The 20,238-nt window shown below is 38.1% G+C and overlaps 1 protein-coding gene across 1 annotated transcript in view; it reads left to right on the top strand.

Moving 5' to 3' along the window:
- Positions 1-1,809: 1,809 nt before the first annotated feature.
- Positions 1,810-20,238, top strand: part of LOC126108157 (vitellogenin receptor-like) — a 75,185-nt gene continuing 56,756 nt past the window's right edge. The window contains exons 1-6 of the mRNA XM_049913401.1: positions 1,810-1,819; positions 2,044-2,215; positions 9,751-9,949; positions 14,253-14,447; positions 17,793-17,913; positions 19,254-19,400. Coding sequence (XP_049769358.1) covers positions 1,810-1,819; positions 2,044-2,215; positions 9,751-9,949; positions 14,253-14,447; positions 17,793-17,913; positions 19,254-19,400 — 844 coding nt within the window. The remainder of the gene's footprint in view (positions 1,820-2,043; positions 2,216-9,750; positions 9,950-14,252; positions 14,448-17,792; positions 17,914-19,253; positions 19,401-20,238) is intronic.

Below are 20,238 nucleotides of genomic sequence, written 5' to 3'. Positions count from 1 at the left end.
ATGAGCATGACAGTTCAAATTTTCTTCTAAAGTAAGATTTACACAAAAAAAATTAATTATATATTTTGCAGAGTTCAGGAAGAGTTTATTTTGTCCACTCATTGTAAGGAACTGACCCAAAAAGTGTGAAGCAGCATAAATTGACATAAGGATACTGAGTATGTGCACTTAAGAGTATTGATGTGCTTTAACATACTCTTGATCAGGAATCAACCTCTCGCAAACATGAAATGAAGTTTGCATACTAAAAACATCACTGTTACCATTAATATGGTTACATAGTATAATGCCTAAAGTTAGCAGTATTTAACTGAATTGGTTATTGTCCTGACACTTTATCTAACCACCTCCATTAAAGAAGTCTTTCCATTTAATTTGGTGTGATACTGTTTAATGATATTTTGGCCAAAACCAAAAACCTGGTACTATTTGCTTTTCAATTTTTATACGTAAACATTACTCATTTCCTTGTTTAGGTAGCTTTGTTGCATGCTTTAACACTTTCTTACAATTTCTAAGTGCTGTTCTAATTCTTGCAGTCACTATAGTGTGCATTGGAATATTGTCTGAAGACTGATCACATGCTTCACTGCCTTTTGCTTTACCATTACTCATTTAATACTTGTCAGGTTATCAGATATAAGCTTCTGATCTTCAGCATTCTTCTCTAGCACTGTATTGAAAGTGTTCTATTCTTCTGTGCTCAGTGTTTCAGTACCATAAAATACTACTCAAATTCCTTGAACACTTCCTAACACTTAAATTTTTGATTTTACCAAAAATTTGTCAAATTTTGGCAGCTATTGCCAGTCTGCACTCTCTACTCTGGCCATACCCACTGCCCAAATAACTCTAGTAGTAATTAGTCTACAGTTTAATAAGCCCTCCAACATTGCTTGATTTCAGTTTATCTACAGCATCCTAGATTTAGATATTCCTGTTAGTATGAAGTGCTGGCAGACTTCACTCTGCATGTACTGTAATTGTGTAGGCTGTTGCCAGTACTGTCAAATTGCCTGATCATGTGTGTTAGGGTAGGATTTTCTTAAGTACATGCTTCATGTGTTTTGTGGGCTCAGTCTTCACTTTACAGCTATTGACTAACCACAAGCTGGTAAAAACCAGGGAGGAGGGAGGAAAGATCTGATTGTACTAGTTATGGCTGTTGCACTAAACTGAAGAGATCAGTGGAATAGAGTATAAAACTTGCTTCAGAGGTACAATGTCTGCAATTTGAGTGGTCACCACACTGAGCCAATGTTGTAATGCATAAGCACTGTTAAAGTTTCCTGTTGAATTATCTAACTATACTGAATTGTGCCTAATTAACATCACTTCAGAAGAAGTGGAAGAGTTATTCATCTGAACTGAAACTGTTTGGAAACTTACCATTTCCTTTTCTAGATATGGGTTCCTATTCAAAATATTATGTACTCTCCCCTCTAAAAGTCCTCAGTTTGTAATGGGGATTTTGAATACCTACTCTTTAACAGTTCACTGATCATTGCAGACTGTTTCTTGCTCTGCCAAATATCCTTTCTGTTAAGACTAGAATACTTTTTATATAAAAAAAAACATCCCTGACATTGTTTACTTCACAGCAATCAAAAATTGTTGCTTACAAGAAATCTAAATATTGAATTTGGACTCTTCATTTGTGAAGAGTACTGAATACAAAACTCAGTATCAGTGTTCCTGTGTTCAAATTTTCAAGGAAACTTTCTTCCATAATACATGCCTAAAAAAGATTTTGATTCCATTTTTTTGTATACAGTTTGAAAAGGAAAAAATTAATTTTTGGTTAAATGTATGAAGGGCTGTGAGACTTGGTGGATCTTTGGGTGTAGGCCCAGAGCCAAAGGTTTAGGGTTATCAGTCACTTCAAAAAATTTTTGCTTTGTTGCCTTTTGCCTTCAGCAGAGATTAGAGGGAAATGTCATTTTGCTCTATATGTTTATATTTGGGTCATGAAAGATTTTCTGTAAATTAGTTTAATGTGGATTGTAGTTAGCAGTGTAAATTGACATGGTTCAAAATGTGCAGGTTTGAGTCTACCAGAAGACCTGGCATTGGACCTCATAACAGGCAACATCTACTTTACTGACGGCGAAGAGAGCTACATTGGAGTCTGCACGAAGACTGGGACAGAATGCACTGTGCTTGTGAATGAGGATGTCCGGAAGCCCAGGGGAATAGCTCTCCTGACCCAGAATGGGTAAGGTCCAAAAAGCTGCTCACAGCACCCTGCACACTGGTTGGGTGTGGTGAGGATACTATGTGTTCAGCACTTAATCTTTCTAATAAGGAATAGTACCCTCTTCTAACTGCCTCTCCTGAAGGTCAGGAAATGAATCCTGTTCATAATGGTTTGATGCAGCTTTGCATGCAGCCTGTGCTGTGCATGCATCTTGCTTTCCATATACCGTTCATCCATTTGAAAATATTCCACTGTATTAAAGCCTTGGTCTCCTATTACCCCCTACACATCTTTGTAATACCAAATTACTCTGATGCCTCAGTATGTCGATCCATGTAATCACTTCAGTTTGTCATACATTTTCCCCAATTATGTCTGCAGTAGTTATCAGATCTACCCATGTAACCCTGAGCCATATTCTATAGTACTTACTTTGTAAACTGTAGTTCGTAGGATAATGAATGAAAACAATAGCTCATGATCACAAGATTGTACACGAAGGGGTGTTAAGTGATAGACAAATTGATAGTTGCCATAACTAATGTGCAAACATTGCAATGGTACTTGTAATTTCCTCAAGATATCAATGCAGTAATTGGCCATAAAGCATCTAATGTGCATAGCACTTCCAAATAAATTGCACTGCCTTTTTGGGTAAGAATTTTTAGACCTGCCAAGTACAAAACCTCAGCTTAGCTCTTTTTTTTAGAAACTGTGCTGCCAGCTTAGTTTGTGCTGAAATTTTAATAAAAGTAATGAACTCCAGCAGTTCAGGCTTTAATAAAATTTTTGATAAAGTCTGGAAATAGTGGCAACTTGCCTGAAATAGCTATATATTCATGACCTGTAGTCCATTCACAGGTGATGATTGAAAATGAATTTCCACACAAATAACAAAATATCTTTGTAGCTAATTACAAATAATAAATTACTCTGAAAAATTTCAAGTAATCCTTGGCACTACTTAAGTTTCTATTTGACATTGTATTTAAGCTGTTTCATAAATAATTAAAACTGATATCTTAAAAGGTACTTTTTTATTTACCACTATCCAGAGATAATTTTGTGCTTTAAAGACTGCAGCTCATTGATGACTCGTGTCCGAAAAATGTAGTTGCATCTCCCTCAGTGCCCCTAAGATGCACACTCCTATTCGCACCTATTTTTGACATGAAAAAGTGTCGATAGATAATCGGCTTATCCAGAATGTAAACCTTTAAAGTTCCTGATAATTCAAAAGTACAAATATTGATCAATAATGAACATCAAAACAAGAAAAATTAGAGCAGAAACGGTAGTGCTGGAAAGTGAATCTACTCATCCATTTAAGTCTGAACTGCTTACCAGTGTTTTGCTCCCATATATTATCACACCAGACACATACATTTGAGATTTTAACAATGTTAAATTTTTAGCAACTTTCAGGAAAGCTTTTAATGCTGTTCACAAGCTGCATTTTATATCTTCTGTATTTTGACACAATTACTTTATTACCCTTTTAAGGGAACAAATGGCAGGAATGGGGGAAAGAAATACAGTAGTAGAATGTGTAGCTTTGGGGGATGAAGTAGTGAAGGCAGCAGAGGATCAAGTAGGTAAAAAGACAGGGGTTAGAAGAAATCCTTGGGTAACAGAAGAAATATTGAATTTAATTGATGGAAGGAGAAAATATAAAAATGCAGTAAATGAAGCAGGCAAAACGGAATACACATCTCAAAAATGAGATCGACAGGAAGTGCAAAATGGCTAAGCAGGGATGGCTAGAGGACAAATGTAAGGATGTAGAGGCTCATCTCACTAGGGGTAAGATAGATACTGCCTATAGGAAAATTAGAGACCTGTGGAGAAAGGAGAACCACTTGCATGAATATCAAGAGATCAGATGGAGACCCAGTTACAAGCAAAGAAGGGAAAGCAGAAAGGTGGGAGTATATAGAGGGTCTGTACAAGAGCGATGTACTTGAGGACAGTATTATGGAAATTGAAGAGGATGTGGATGAAGATGAAATGGGAGATACGATACTGCGTGAAGAGTTTGACAGAGCACTGAAAGACCTGAGTCGAAACAAGGCCCCGGGAGTAGACAACATTCCATTAGAACTACTGACGGCATTGGGAGAGCCAGTCCTGACAACTCTATCATCTGGTGAACAAGATGTGAGACAGGCAAAATACCCTCACTTCAAGAAGAATATAATAATCCCAATCCCAAAGAAAGCAGGTGTGGACAGATGTGAAAATTACCGAACTATCAGTTTCATAAGTCACAGCTGCAAAATACTAATGCAAATTCTTTAGACGAATGGAAAAACTGATAGAAGCTGACCTCGGGAACATCGGTTTGGATTCCGTAGAAATGTTGGAACACGTAAGGCAATACTGACCCTACGACTTCTCTTAGAAGAAAGATTAAGGAAAGGCAAACCTACATTTCTAGCATTTGTAGACTTAGAGAAAGCTTTTGACAATGTTGATTGGAATACTTTCAAATTCTGAAGGTGGCAGGGGTAAAATACAGGTAGCAAAAGGCTATTTACAATTTGTGCAGAAAGCAGATGGCAGTTATAAGAGTCAAGGGACATGAAAGGGAAGCAGGGGTTGGGAAGGGAGTGAGACAGGGTTGTAGCCTATCCCCAATGCTATTCAATCTGTGTATTGAGCAAGCAGTAAAGGAAGCAAAAGAAAAGTTCGGAGTAAGTATTAAAATCCAAGGAGAAGAAATAAAAATGTTGGAGTTCGCCGATGACATTGTAATTCTGTCAGACAGCAAAGGACTTGGAAGAACAGTTGAACGGAATGGACAGTGTCTTGAAAGGAGGATACAAGATTAACATCAACAAAAGCAAAATGAGGATAATGGAATGTAGTCAATTAAGTCAGGGGATGCTGAGGGAATTAGATTAGGAAATGACACTTGAAATAGTAAATGAGTTTTGCTATTTGGGGAGCAAAATAACTGATGGTCGAAGTAGGGAGGATATAAAATGTAGACTGGCAATGGCAAGGAAAGTGTTTCTGAAGAGAAATTTAACATTGAATATAGATGTGTCGGGAAGTAATTTCTGAAAGTATTTGTATAGAGTGTAGCCATGTATGGAAGTGAAATGAGGACAATAGTTTGGACAAGAGCATAGAATCCTTCAAAATGCGGTGCTACAGAACAATGCTAAAGATTAGATGGGTAGATCACATAACTAATGAGGTATTGAATAGAATTGGGGAGAAGAGAAGCTTGTGGCACAACTTGACTAGAAGGGATTGGTTGGTAGGACATGGTCTGAGACATCGAGGATCACCAATTTAGTATTGGAGGGCAGTGTGGAGAGTAAAAATCGTAGAGGGAGACCAAGAGATGAATACACTATGCAGATTCAGAAGGATGTAGGCTGCAGTAGGTACTGGGATATGCAGAAGCTTGCACAGGATAGAGTAGCATGGAGAGCTCCATCAAACCAGTCTCAGAACTGAAAACAACCCTTTTTCATTTCTGAACCTAGCCCCCTCATCTCACTAGACTTAAACTACTTTGTTTCAAATACCTCTTTCCAATAAAGTATCTTAAATTTTTTTAAAAATATTTGCTTTCAGGTGGAATTTGTATCTCGTGTAGTTTCTTTAGCTTCCCCATGTTTTAGCTTTACTTGCATGTAGACTAAAATGTGGGGACTACAACCCTTTCTTCCTTCAGAATTGCTCTTTCACCTTCCCTTCATGTCTTTTTCCTCTTAACTATGCATTCTGTTTACTTTAAGTTGAAAGACAACTGTAAAGTTTGAAAAGTTTTATTGCATCAGTCGCTACGATGCAATCATTAATTTGAAATTGGCACCACCAGTTGGCATGTAACTTGACTATTACACAAGAAATTATAGTAGGCAACATGTTGACATAACTTACTTTATGAAAAGTACTGAAAGAGATGCAGATTAATGAATATGTAGTAACTGAAGTGGTGAAACATCAAATGATAAAGCTGAAAAAGTGACACATTCTGCTGGTTTTTTCTGCAGATGCAAAAAATTTTGTTCTTAAGAATTGAAAATGCAGTGCAACTTCATTGGTGTGCAACCAGTAAAGAAATTAAGATTGGAGTTTTAAGAACTAGGCTAAACAAAACCAACTAGACATAAATGCTTCAATATTAGCTTAATGCAAAGACAAAATCGTAATCTTGTCTGTGTGAAATAGCAGCTGTGTATGAAGAGAGAATAGTTACCATTTAACATTGGACCCTCCAAATATTTTAAGTTTAAAGTTGGACACCAGATGACACCTTCCTCTACATTCAAATTTTTTCCTAGCCCAAAGGAGGGCTCTAAAAAATGAAATCCTAAATGGTGAGTCTCAAAAGCATTCAAAATGACAAAATTACCGACTTTCTTGATGTTTCTCATCTTCATCGGCAACTTGTACTGTTGGCTATTAAGAGGTACCCTTTGAGCAGTCTGTATGGTGTTAGCTTTGCAAAACTTTCTGTGGCATAAAGATGTCTCCTGATAAACTCAAACCAGTTTGCTGCCAAAGTATCTCTAAAATACATACTTTTGCACTAATAGAGAATGTCCTACATATAAAAATGCCTTTGTAAAAGTTAAAGTGTAACGACATAAATTACTGATGAATTTCCCCATTTGTAGATATGATATAGAAAGCTTAGCACTTCCAGTGCTTGTTCAAGGAAAATCCCAAATTTTGTTGAACAAAATTATGTACCATCAGAGGTGTTCCAAAATCACATTTACCATTTACTGAGATTTGTTGCATCTTTTTGTGCATTTAGTTCCTGTCATAAGTGAATCTCTAATAGGCTACTGATAATTTAATCACATGCCAATATTGTGTAAACTGTGAAACTTCCTTTTCAGAATTGCTGCAATAAAGTAGCATCAAACCAAGACTTTAATCTTAAATTTTATAGTTAAAATTTACTCAGTTCTTTAGAATTTGAGATTCTTGTAAACATACTCCAATTGGCAAGTTTTGATAATACTTCATAAAAACGTATCAACATACTGGTCATCTTTAGCCACATTGATCTAAGCTTTCCTTGGTCACATCAGTAATAAGAATAAACTGCTCCTAGTTTAACACTCTACATCTAGTCAGTAATAGGCAATGTGAACTAGTGTAACAGTTAACATCCATGTAGTTTCATTATTTTTGCATGTTCCTTGGATCATATTTGCAACACTGGCCATGATGTGGAACATCATAGGCCATTTTTCTTATGGAAACATGGGACTATTTAAAAGGGTTTTTATTAATATTGACCTACAACAAAATTTGACAAATATTAATCCACATACATACATACTATCTATTAAAGTTCATTGGTGGAGTAAGAATTTTAAAGTAATGGCATAAATTTTCAAAATTTATCTGCCAGCATATTAAATTCACAATGGAAATGAGAAAGTATTACAGCAGTTTAGTTTGCTCCACTTTGTTCAAGAGTGTGGATAGTGGTGGTTTTTTGCCCCCTAGTGTCCTACTGTTTTATGAAAATTCTTCTCAAATCTTGCAGGATTCTTTACAACAAACTCCTTTAAAAGCAAGACTTATGCCTTATGTTTTTGACAGTCATCTTCATGAAGTAAATATACATAGGTTACCTTTCAGTGCAAAGAGTTCTTTGCCTAGAATTGACACAGAAAATTAGTCCATTAAATGTAGAATGGAAGTACACAAAGTAAACTAATTTTGTGATGCTTTAATCACAACAATTATCACTTAGACCAGATGCCATTGAATTTAAAAAGCATTTGAAAAGATCTGGTTGCAATTTCCTGTTAATTCTGGAATGTGTGCATTCCTTCCTGTGCTGAATTTTTCTTGCCTTTGTCTTTGAGTGAAACTCCATTTATTGATGACTAATTACTTGTTCTGCTGATTGCACAAGCATCACAAGTGAGCTTAATTTTTCTTTTTGGTATGAGAGAAAAGATTTGTGAGAGTGGATTCTGTTAAATGCCAATGGTAATTTGCCCTATTAGAAGATTCATCAGAAGAGAATGGGTGATGTAACACAATTTGCTTACCTTGGGCACTTCGAGCTCCAGCCTGTGTCTGTTAGGAACATAAGCCTCACAATCTAAGACCTCTTTCCTCACTGTTCACTCTAGTTCAGCCCGTCTCTCTTCATTTCAGCACTCCTTCACACTTTTCAGCCAGAAAGTAGATGGTCTTCATCTTTGTGTCTTTTGTATTTCCATTTCATGTCTCTCCTTGAAACACTCTTGTTTTTGATTCTTAGTGCCCATACCATATCAGTCGTGATGTTTCTATCTTCCTCTGCAAGGGTTTGTTTCACTGTTTCTGTTATATTTCCATTCTTCATCCTCTTCTTCCCACTGCTGCCCTGCTTCTGAAAAACCGATTTCACACACCTGTAATCTGCTCACAACTTTCCTTCTATAACCACATTTCAGATGCATAGGTCAAAATTGGGATGTAGTGGCTTCTATAAAGTATGTCTTTGCTTTTGTGAGACATCCTTGTTCCAAACCAGCTTTTCAACACTTGGCAAGAATGCTTCAGCCTGTCTGCCACACACTGATGGCTCATGCCTTCCATTTTCCTCCTGTCACACTTCTCAAATACTTCACCCTTTCCACCTTAAATTGTTCCTCCTATCCTTATTCTGATAGTTGATCTAGCTTCCTAGTTGTAAGCAGCAGCTCACATTTGTTTACATAAATTTCATTCCATACAGTTTCTTCCCAAACATCCAACTGTTCCTGAAAATCCTGTTTCACTCAGATCATAGTGACCTACAAACACTATTGCTTCAATCTTGTCTTCTCAATTCTTCTACCACCTCAGTCACTACAGTTTCAAAAAATTTCTCTGCTGGAACCAGTCTGTCCTTAAATTTCCCACTTCCAAACAAGTTGGACTTAAACAGTACCTCTAACACCTCTGTATTAAGTGAACCATTTACTAATAACTTGGAAAGTCATAAGCTTAAAGTTCTTCAAAAAAGTCATGTCTTTCATTTATCAGGATTTGTGTAATGTAATGTTGTCAACCATCTAAAATGCTGTCAACATTATTTTAAATACCATATTCGGTGATGTCCTTCTGGAGTACAAACTGTGGCTGGTTCAGAATCTAGTTGATTTGCTTGCTCATTCTTAAATACATTAAATTTTTATCATGAAACATTAGGTCATAGGTCTGTTGCCAGTCTACATTTGAGGTGTTCAATCAATCTCTGGACAGACACCTTGTGATTGGGATGAATTAAGCATGTGTAGTTGTAACAGCAAAACATGCCTTTAATATTTAGCTTGCAATTTTAATCATCCTGTGGGGTTTGTGCTTCTAAGAGAGGTGACCGTAGTAATCCCACAGGAAGAGGCTGGAGTGATTACTGATCTGATGTGTATTGCATGGAGTGTAGCATGTACTGTAATGCTTTATATTTTGAACTGTGCTGGTTTTCTTAGTTTTTGCTAGAAAGTGATTAAAAGCTTGCTATGTATTTGTTATAAGCCATTGTCTTTCAGAACATGATCTTTATTTTCCTGTAAGCTAATTCACACGTTATGCAGGTCAATGTACTGGTCTGACTGGGGCAAGAATCCGAAAATTGCGACAGCTGGTATGGATGGATCCTCACCACGGCCCTTCGTGGTTGGTGTGCACTGGCCCAATGGGATAACCATAGACATTGGCAACGAGCGCTTGTACTGGGTTGATGCCAAGCTGCAGTCAATAGAATCCGTCAACTTGGATGGCAGCGATCGCAGGGTATGTAGGAAAATGCATTTGAAACAAGACTTCCTCAGAGCTCTTGGTAAAGTACATATTGGACAACAGATAAATAAGCAGAGGTAGGTCATGAACTGTCAGGAAGCACAAAATTTTTCTTGGCTGAGATTTAATCCAGTCGTTGAAGTTATTATGTACACACCATACATTCAAAAGCACACTGTACTTCAGTGGAAATGGAGGATTAAAATTGGAAAAGTGGTGTGCGTTAGTGCTAAGTAAAACAGTCCCATTCTAATATCCATAACACACACAGATGGGACTCTAATCTTAAGTACTGGGCTGATGTCTCACTGTTGGTTGGGCACAGACAAATAATGCCTTAAGTTTTCCAAATTATTCCAAAGAATACTTATCAATGAAAATAACATTGTGGGAAAAATATATCTAAAAACAAAGATGATGTAACTTACCAAATGAGTGTTGGTATGTACACACACACACACACACACACACACACACACACACACACACACACACACACACACACACACACACACACACACACACACACGAGGTATTACAACCTAAGGTTGCGAAAGCTCGAATTTTGTGTGTGTCTATCAACATACCAATGCTTTCATTTGGTAAGTTACATCTTTGTTTCTAGATATATTTTTTCCCATGTGGAATGTTACTCTCTATTATATTAATAAAATAACGTTGTGCATACATATAAAGGCAGACTTTAAAGTTCAAAATGCATTTTAAAATTTTGTGTATCACTATCAAAATTTTTTTGAATAGGCCTCATATGCTAGTCTGTAACAATCGTAATTTGGAGCAAAATGCAGTTTGCATCCCCATGCACACCTGTTTAATGTGGAAGTGCCAGAAGTTTGTATGTCTGTTATTCAGTGCCACATGAGTAGAATATTGTCACACAGTTTGCAAATTTTGCGAAGGCAGAGAGGTAAGAAGTCTGTCTCAGAGATTGCAGAAGAATGTAATATTTCTGTTGCATTGTCATGAAATCTTATCACAGCATCTTGGAATGTGGTGTTGCCACAAAGCTCATCCCATGGCTCATAAGATGAGAAAAAACCTTCCACTTGCAGGTGTGAAGAGATTTTGGCTCAAACAAATGAGAAAGGTGTTTGTTAAGAGAATCATAACTTCTAATGATGTGGACAATAAGAAATGATGTGAAGTTGGATTGCAAAATTCACCCCTCTCACATTGGTTGACTTAATTGATCTGCACATTTGATCTTCTCTGGATTGCTGGCTCAGTCGATCACCAAAACCTTGTTCTCCAAAGAATACTGCTGGTTAACAGAAATTAACTCTCTAATTTTGAAATAATTTAGTACTCGAATACTTTTAGTTCACTCCTGATATTTCAACTTCCATGAATAACATATTCACCATTTCTCACATATTCAAATATTTACAAGTCAACCAATTCGTCTTGCGTCAGACTCAATAAAACCTGCAATAAAGTTGATTTAGCAGCCACATAATTTATGAACCCAACTTCCCTTTAAAGTTCAATACATGAAGTACTTGAGTCTATAATTGTTCATTTTTCTTTAACGATAGTCGCTAATTCCGCAAAGAATACTACATAATCACTTTTGTTCTTCCAATACAGCTTTCGTGGCGTGAGCAGCAAACACTTGTAGATGCTGTTAGTCGCATCTACCTTTCGCTCATAACTCCTTTCACACCTGCACATACAAACATGTTGTGCAGTATGTACTCCCACACTTTCAAAATGTTACAGTAGAAAGGCGAGTGGTTCTAGAATTTCTGCAGAAATTTTTGAATCGCTACAAACTGCTGATCAGATGTGGGTCTATGGTGTTAAGGTTGAGGCTGATCTGATTTAATGAGTTGGGAAAGCTTCTTAGTGACCAAAAAAGCTTGTCAGGTCAGATGTCTGCCATGCTGATAGTTTTCTTTAAAGGGTTAATCATGAATTCGTGCCACAGGGATGAACTGTTAATCAGTGGTACTATCAGGACATGTTCGGATGCCTGCAAGAAAATGAGGAAATGACTTCAAATGCGGAGAGACAATTTGTGGCTCTTGCATCACAATACTGCACTGATTCATCCCTGTTAGTGCACAACTACTGCACGAAACGAAGTCACTGTGCTGCCTTATCATCCATACTCACCACGTGAGGCCCCAGCAGACTTCTTTAATTTCCAAAGTTGGAAACGGTATCAAAAGGATTATTTGCAACAATAGATGCATTAAAAATTTGCAGCTGGTACTTTGTGCAATCTAGGAAGAGGTGTACCAAGACTGCTTGTGGAAGTGGAAACTTGGGAGTGGTGTATAAGTGGTGGAAGAGTATTTAAAGAGACCATCCAGTCAGTAAAGTGTGGAAAAATTTGTTCAAAAAATTCCAGAACTTTGTCCACAAACTTCATATACTTCAGTATGGGACTTCGATTAAAATACCACGAAACAAAGCTGTTTTTGTGTGTAGCTATGAAGTCTGTATTTCACAATTTCTTGTGAACTGGTTGGAGCACAGTGAATGTTTCTTGCACCACTGACAAGAACTTCTCAACTGATAGTTATCCCTTTCAGTATCCAATGAAATAACATAATTCTTCACTTTCTGGGCCACTAAATTCAAACTTGGGATCACTGTAGACATCCTTCCCTGAAAGCATTACTTACATAAAAGTCCAAGGGCACAAATTGAGTAGTCAAAGCTGCACACAAAGACATCTATTGATAATGACCTCAACTGAACTATGCTACAGATGTAGACCAGATGCTCTCTACCAGCCATTCAGTACCAGTGCTGAGAGATGTATGAACAGTTCTATTTTTCAAAGGTCTCTTCTTAAGCTGCATGAGTGTACTCAGGTTTTTAAGTTTGTCAAAATAAACCAGAACTTAAGAGATTTATGTTGAGAGGTTAAACTTACTGAACTTTTTAGTAATGGCTTTGTCACTGAAGCCTCTGAAGTTGCCAGCATTGCAAATGTCTTAGACACTCTAGGCCCATAAATTCAAAGTATGCAGATAATGGCTGTGCAGTCTGTAGAAAATTAATGGGTTTCTCAGTTTCTTAGATAACAAATCTGAAAGGTTGTCATGTAAGTATTAAACTGCAAAAATTGTTCATAAAGTTTCTAAAGAAACATAATTTACTCCCATTAGCAATACCTTGAAAGACTGTATTTATCCAAACAGTTTTATAAGTATTAATAAATGCCACCTTGATCAAATGATAAAACATAACTAAGATTTGGGTATATAAACAAGCAATTCTCATTAAAAATCTAATGCCACTGTTCATTCACATCTTGTAAGCTCACTGCATCCTAAACACATCCTTCCAACTGATGGCAAGGCTTCAGTGATACCTTTCCTATACATCCTTTGTGTGTTTCAAATTGGTCTCAAATTCTAATCCAGAATCTAAATATTGTAAGATTGTAGAGTTGAGTAAAATAAAATAGCATCATTTGTCATACATCCTAAGTGCTGAAAGTGTAATGTGGAAAGGTTATCTTACAAAACTTTTGCTAATACTGAAATTTACTAACCCTTGATTTGTGTAAATAATTCGCATAATATGTGGTATTAAAAATGTATCCTCTTGTAAGACACATCCCTTGTATTTTCTACTATGGACTGCAAAATGGTGTCAATGAAAAATTTTGAAATGGTGTGCAAGCTCTATTTGAAGTCATAAAGTGCTTTATCAAATACTGGATGAAAAAGGCCAGGTATTTTTGTACAGGCAATTAAACTGCCTCGAGAGTTTCTGTTGTGTGTTTCTTTAACAAAATTATACACCGTAATGAAGAGTTTGATGGCAAATTTTTAGATGTGGCCAATAATTCAATGAAATTTGAAAGTAAAATTCTTGTTGCCACTGTTCTGCAACTGGTACCAGATAACATGGTAGTAAGCTATCACACTCTTAAAATAACGGGTTGGTATGCTCAGATGGTGCAGTTGGTTGTAAAGAGGTGGTGATTCTTACACGTTTGTCACATATTGACCATATTTGTGCACATATACCAAAAAATCATAGCGGAATATAGACAAAAACAATGTCAAACGGAAATGGGTATTTGACTAGGTGAAGTTCTGCTGGTGTAAAACATTTTATCAAGCAGGGCTCTGAAATGTGTGAAAACTGTTACTTGAGGGACTATATTTCTCGCATGTGGGAAAACATATCTATTAACATGTAAGCTAGTTAAAAATACTTTGTTTTCCTTGTGATACAAAGCATGAGACTATCGTTTAAGCTGTGGCTTATGAGAACTACATACTGCTGGATATAAAATGGTTTTTCCTTGCAGGTAATTCTGGAAACAGCTGTGAAGCACCCATTCTCGATCGCAGTCTTTGAGAACACCCTGTACTGGTCGGACTGGGAAGATAAGCAGATTGCCTCATGTCACAAGTTTACAGGGAAAAACTACAGAGTCATGTTGCGCTCACTAAAAAGCCACATTTACGGAATAAAAGTCTACCACCCTGCCCTCCATCCCTCGGTAAGTATTTGGTAGAGGCTTAAACCTTTCATCCTACTCATCTTGTTTTGGTGACTGGTAAAAATTTATTAGGAAATCTGTAGAATTTATGGTTTCAAGAATTAAAGTATTTGAAATATTTGTTGATCACTGCATTTCTTGTGCTGAAAGTCACACTAATTAATGCTATTTAATTGTGGATTAGCTCTTTCCAGGCGTCATGAATTTGACAAAGCACACATTCGTGTGGGTGAAAACCAGTTTTTCCTTAGAAAACTGGGTGCCCCAGGGCTCTGTGAGCAGTCTTGTAATGTTTGCTACTGCCATAAATACAAATAAGGATTCTCATTCCCAATGCTTAGGAGCTCCCTCTTGGTTGATTTTACAGTTTACTACAGCTCTCAACAGACCAGCCTTCTTGAATGTCTTAAAAGATGTCTCGACCGCCTCCACTTGTAGAACATTGAAACTGGCTTCAGATTTTCTCCCAGTATGACTATATCTGTATAAATTTTTGGCATCATATAGAGTTTAATCTGCCTTGCCTACATCTAGGCCCTTTTGACCTTACGTTCATGGATATTGCTAAGTTCTTGGGACTTGTTTGAAAGAAAACTGTGCTGGTGTCCCCACATTTCATATATTTCGGCTGTCTGTCTGCAGACCCTCAACACCCTCTATTCTGGGTGGTACCCCCTGGGAGTAGACAGTGGTCCTAGTCTACCTATATCATGCCCTACAGCACTCGCAGTTAAACTATGGAAGCATCTTTTACTCCCCTGTACGAATGTCTAGTCTTTGGTTAGACTCCCCACCACAAGTTGTTTTGCTTCAGGAGCTTTTTACACCAGCCCCATGGAGAGCCTTTACAGAGACTGATGAACATCCACTGTCCAATTGGCAAGCTGTCCTCAAGTAGTTACACTAGTAATCTGTCTTCCATGCCTGCTCATCTGACCACCTTTTTTTTCCAATGCCTCCTTGGTTATAGGGTATGCAGACTCCCTGTCCTCTTTACTACCACTGGGAGTCTGCTTCTGTCCACTGCTATATTCCCTTTCCTTCCCATTCCCTAAGACTCTCTTGACAGAGGTAAAACACCAACTTGGCTTCACAATCACGGGACTTGCCTTCTCTGTGACCTTTGCCAGCTTCCCAAGGATAGGAACCCCCCCCCCCCCCCCCCAATAGTTTAGTGTCAAGCTTTTGCTTCTCTATGCACATAAATGGAGAATGCCAGTTATTTACAGACAGCTCAGACCACATTTGGAGTTGGGAGTGCCTATATTGTTACACCCGTATTAGATTTCGGCTTCCTGACTAGTGTTCAGTTTTTACTGCAGAGCTTAAAGCTGTTCTCCAGGCTGTCCAGTACATCCATTGACATAAGTGGCTAAAACATTTCATGCTCGGATTCCCTCACTTCTCTTCTGAACCTCAAAGTTCTTTATCTTGTCGACCCTCTGGTCCACCGGATTCAGGACTGCCTCCACATATTCCACTTGGGGGTTCTCTGTGGCATTCCTCCTGCTCTCAGGGCATGTTGGTATCGGCATAAATGAGGCATCTGATAGTGGCAAAGGCTGCGGTCTCTCTTCAGTCCGCTGTTCACATGGTGCCCTTTGCCGATCTACAAAGAATTTTGTCATTGCGTGGCTTTTATGACACACGCATTGGTCTACACATCCCGATAAGGGACATAAAATCTCTTCCATGTGCTTGGACCTCTTCCTCCTGGCCTCGTTGTCAGGAGTTAATTTTAACTCCCCTCCAGCTAGGGCACTGTCTTTCTAGCACTAGACATCGTTTCGCTCCTTCCCCCACTATCAACCATGGATGATGACACCTTTTACTTCAGTGCCCCTATTTTAATCTCCTATACACTTGTTGCCAGCTGTAAACTGATCTTCTCTATCAGCAGTTGACATGCACTCAGCCGATAGCATCCTCAAGTTTGTCAGTGAGATGTCATTTGAAGCTTTTTCTCGGGGAAAACAATCCCCACTTCAATAGCAGTTCTGATTTCCTTTTTTGTTTCCCTCCTTAGTTTAGATCCCATTGCGTCTGGTTTAAAATGGGGTTTTTATCCCTTACTAAGCCACAGAATGGGTGCTTAGGACTGTAGCAGTTTTGTGCCCTAAAACCATAATTTAAAAAAGCTGTTTCTGGTAGACTTTTTTGTCTAAAGTTGCTGCAAGATTTGTTACCCACTGGAATAAGATACTTCGACCCCCATGTATTGCCTATAATGTAAAAGTCTAAATGATACATGTGCATGTATTCCAGTCATGTCTACAGGAGTCTTTATGAACAATAATTGCTGGACTGTAAACATTTGCCCTCTCAGACACAATTTGACAGTGTCGAGATACTTCTCTCCCTGCCATTCACCCATAGCACCAAAGAGCAAAAGGCTCACCCAGCAAGAAGTAGTGCCTGTTTACAGCTTGCCTCCCTTGTAGAACAAGACTGTTAACTCTGATCTGGGCTGACCATAACATCTCAAGTGGGCTGCTGCTGCTACCTACCTAAATATGCAGACATTCAGTCAGTCGAATGTGGGGAAGTGACATCTGATTCCACAATGTCACACTTAGACAGAAGCCTAGAGCTTCCATATTTTATGGAAGTCATATTACTTAATTCAGATAGTAAAGAAACTCAAAACCAGACTTTGAGTTAACAAAGCTAATGTTAATATCAGCTATGAGGACAAAACTGTTCCTTAAATTGTTTAGAGTTACACTGTAATAAGAAATTACACTTGTTTTACCTTTACAATATAGAACTTGGTTGCAGCTATTGTAGTTAGACATTGCACAAGGTAACTGAGATTTCCCCAAAACAGATTTTTCAAATTTCCTGACAAATGCAGACTGCCGAGTTCCAGATAAACTTTATCTGGTATTGGTCACTTTATATATTGCTGGATTAAGGCCCTCCTAGTTATCTCTACACATTTACAAAAGATGTGCAGGAGAAACATTGATGCTTGTGATCTACCTGTAGTCAGACCATCTTTTTCAACCCTTTGTCAGGCACATAACTTATCTGCCTGTGATTCTCTTGGCTACACTTTTTAACTCTAAATGATCTTCCACTTAAATCTACCTGATCCATTTGTTCCTCTAGTAATTACCAGATTTGCTACACACACACACACACACACACACACACACACACACACACACACACACACACACACACACACACACACACTCTTCTCATTGTGTGAACAACATTGAGACCTTTACCTTACTGAAAATAATTACCTTCGGTGATTACTGCAATTTAGCAAATGTAACCTAATCGGAGTACTGTTGAAACATTGTGAAGTGTGACCTGTAACTGGGAACTTGTTTCCAGATGGAGAATCCCTGCAAAGATGCTGGCTGCAGTGATATTTGTATGCTGGCCCCTAACTCATCGTACACATGTGCCTGCCCTGTGGACAAAGAACTTGGTTTTGATCAGCATTCATGCAGAGGTGAGATTTAAAGTTAAAAGGCAACTTGTGGTTACACCTGTGATTTTAAATTGCAGTGATATTACTGACAGCTTCAAGCTGTAATTTAAACTACCTTAGTGTGTGGTGCTTGACTTGTGCAGACACTAGTCTGCATAAATTTGGTTTTACCTTATCAAGTTCAAACTTTGCACACTGAATGCCATAAAAACATAGTATTTTCTCAGTGCTACTTCTGAGCTAGCAATTCTAGTATCTGGAGTCAAAAGTTTTTGTTAATCGTGCATTTTCTGTTCTTGTAGGGTATTTCCGTAGAAACTTTCATCCCCAATACACTGCATTATATCTGAGAAGTGAAAGAACAATTCTCATAAATTTAACTTTAAAAATTTTTCAGTAGAACTATTTTCTTAAAATGGAAAATCTAAGATGGAATGTAACATTATGAAAGTCACTATTCTCCATGTAGCACAGATATCAAGTTTTAGACAGGCACAACAGAAAGGCAGTCTTTTTGTTGTGCCTATCTGTGACCAAACATATCTGCTATATGGGGGTAGCAACTGCCCTTTAGATATTTTCTTAGTTTCATCCTCTATGTAATGCAGGGGTTGAATTTCCAAAAATACCAAGTTTCTGATGGAAGTGAAATACCAGTTTCCTTAGGCATATATTTAAAAATGCTCTTGTAATTTTTCATTATTTACTTTCAACCACTGTTTCTGATAAGTGTTAAATTTTGAAAAATGCTGAAACATGTTTAATTTCTGACAGGAACCAAATACAAATTTTTGTAGGTCCTCTTAAAAACTACCTCAAAAGTAATGTTTTGAAAAGTTTTATTCCTGTCCCACCTTTGGGGTGGAATTTCAGAAAAGATACACTAAAAATTTAAAAGCAAAGCACTCCATCTTCAGGCTACAAGTGGCCCATCGGGACCATCCGACCGCCGTGTCGTCCTCAGTTGAGGATGCGGATAGGAGGGGCGTGTGGTCAGCACACCGCTCTCCCGGTAGTTTGGATGGTTTTCTTTGACCGGAGCCGCTACTATTCGGTTGAGTAGCTCCTCAATTGGCATCACGAGGCTGAGTGCACCCCGAAAAATGGCAACAGCGCATGGCGGCCCGGATGGTCACGCATCCAAGTGCCGGCCACGCCCGACAGCGCATAACTTCGGTGATTTCACAGGAACCGGTGTATCCACTGCGGCAAGGCCATTGCTCTACTCAAAATTTAAAATTTGTCCTTAGTGCTATGGACTGGGCAGTCAGTGGAGAAATTACCTTCATATATAGATGATTGCTGTAGTATGAACAAGCCAGTGTGTCCCACCCAGTGCTTACAACTGGTAACTGTTTCAGCTGTGCTGAAGAAGGAAGTGGTGGTGGCAGTGGCTGGGAGCCACATAATCCAGGTGGAGCACCGGTTGCTGGGCCGGCAGACCCAGTCAGTCATGTTGGCCAAGAGTGTCCACCATGTTGATGCGGTTGTCTACAGCTCTGTGGATGGTAAGTAATCTGTGGTGGGCCTGGCGGGTGTTGGCACATGTCCTTCAGCACTTCAGGCTGCTCTGTGTTTGCTTTAAGACTCCAGGCCTGCTGGGCCACTACAGTTGGTCGTCCTGGAACCAGTTTACTGCAGCTATTCCTTTGATTCAGAGAATCGTGATCTTATCTAATGTTACAAGGAAGCCTTACAGATTCCATCCTTAGATTCTCTTCGTACATAATGATATTAAAGGATGATGTGTGGGGTATCAAAATCCTAAAGCAGTATGATGGAATTAAATGTGACAAATTTAACTAAAATGACATTTTTTATACCTAACAGCACTCTTAGTCTTTAAGTAGATTTTTACTGTATTTGGGTGGTGTCACACTATGTTGAAACTGATGTCGGCACGCTTTGTCAAATCCTGTAACTATGAATGAGGGAAGTCTGTTAAGTGGCCTTCTTACAAGGGGAGCTGTAACATTAAGAGCATACTTTCTTGAGATATTGTACTCTTTATTCCTTTAGGGCAACATAATATGAAAGTACTGAGACATACTGTGTGCAAAAGTTTGAGAAATTGCAAGAGAAATTTTGTGTGTCGGTGCATGAGCTGGCAGTGGTTGTAACTAGTGTTTAAAAACTAGGAGCAGAACTCGATCCTATAATCTGATTGCAGACCCTTAATTCAAAGCACACATTATTTCATACATTTTACTTCTGAAAGATAATAAAATGACGTGTCTGCATAAACATACTACTGAATTTCCATGTTAGTCATTTCATTTTTATCACAACAAATGTTAACTATAAACAACCAAACCCATAGTGTTTCTGAAAATGAATTTGTGTTGA

Source organism: Schistocerca cancellata, chromosome 11, assembly GCF_023864275.1.
Source record: "Schistocerca cancellata isolate TAMUIC-IGC-003103 chromosome 11, iqSchCanc2.1, whole genome shotgun sequence".
Lineage (NCBI taxonomy): Eukaryota > Metazoa > Arthropoda > Insecta > Orthoptera > Acrididae > Schistocerca > Schistocerca cancellata.
Note: the sequence above shows the minus strand (reverse complement) of the source record. Positions and strands in the feature narration are given on the sequence as shown.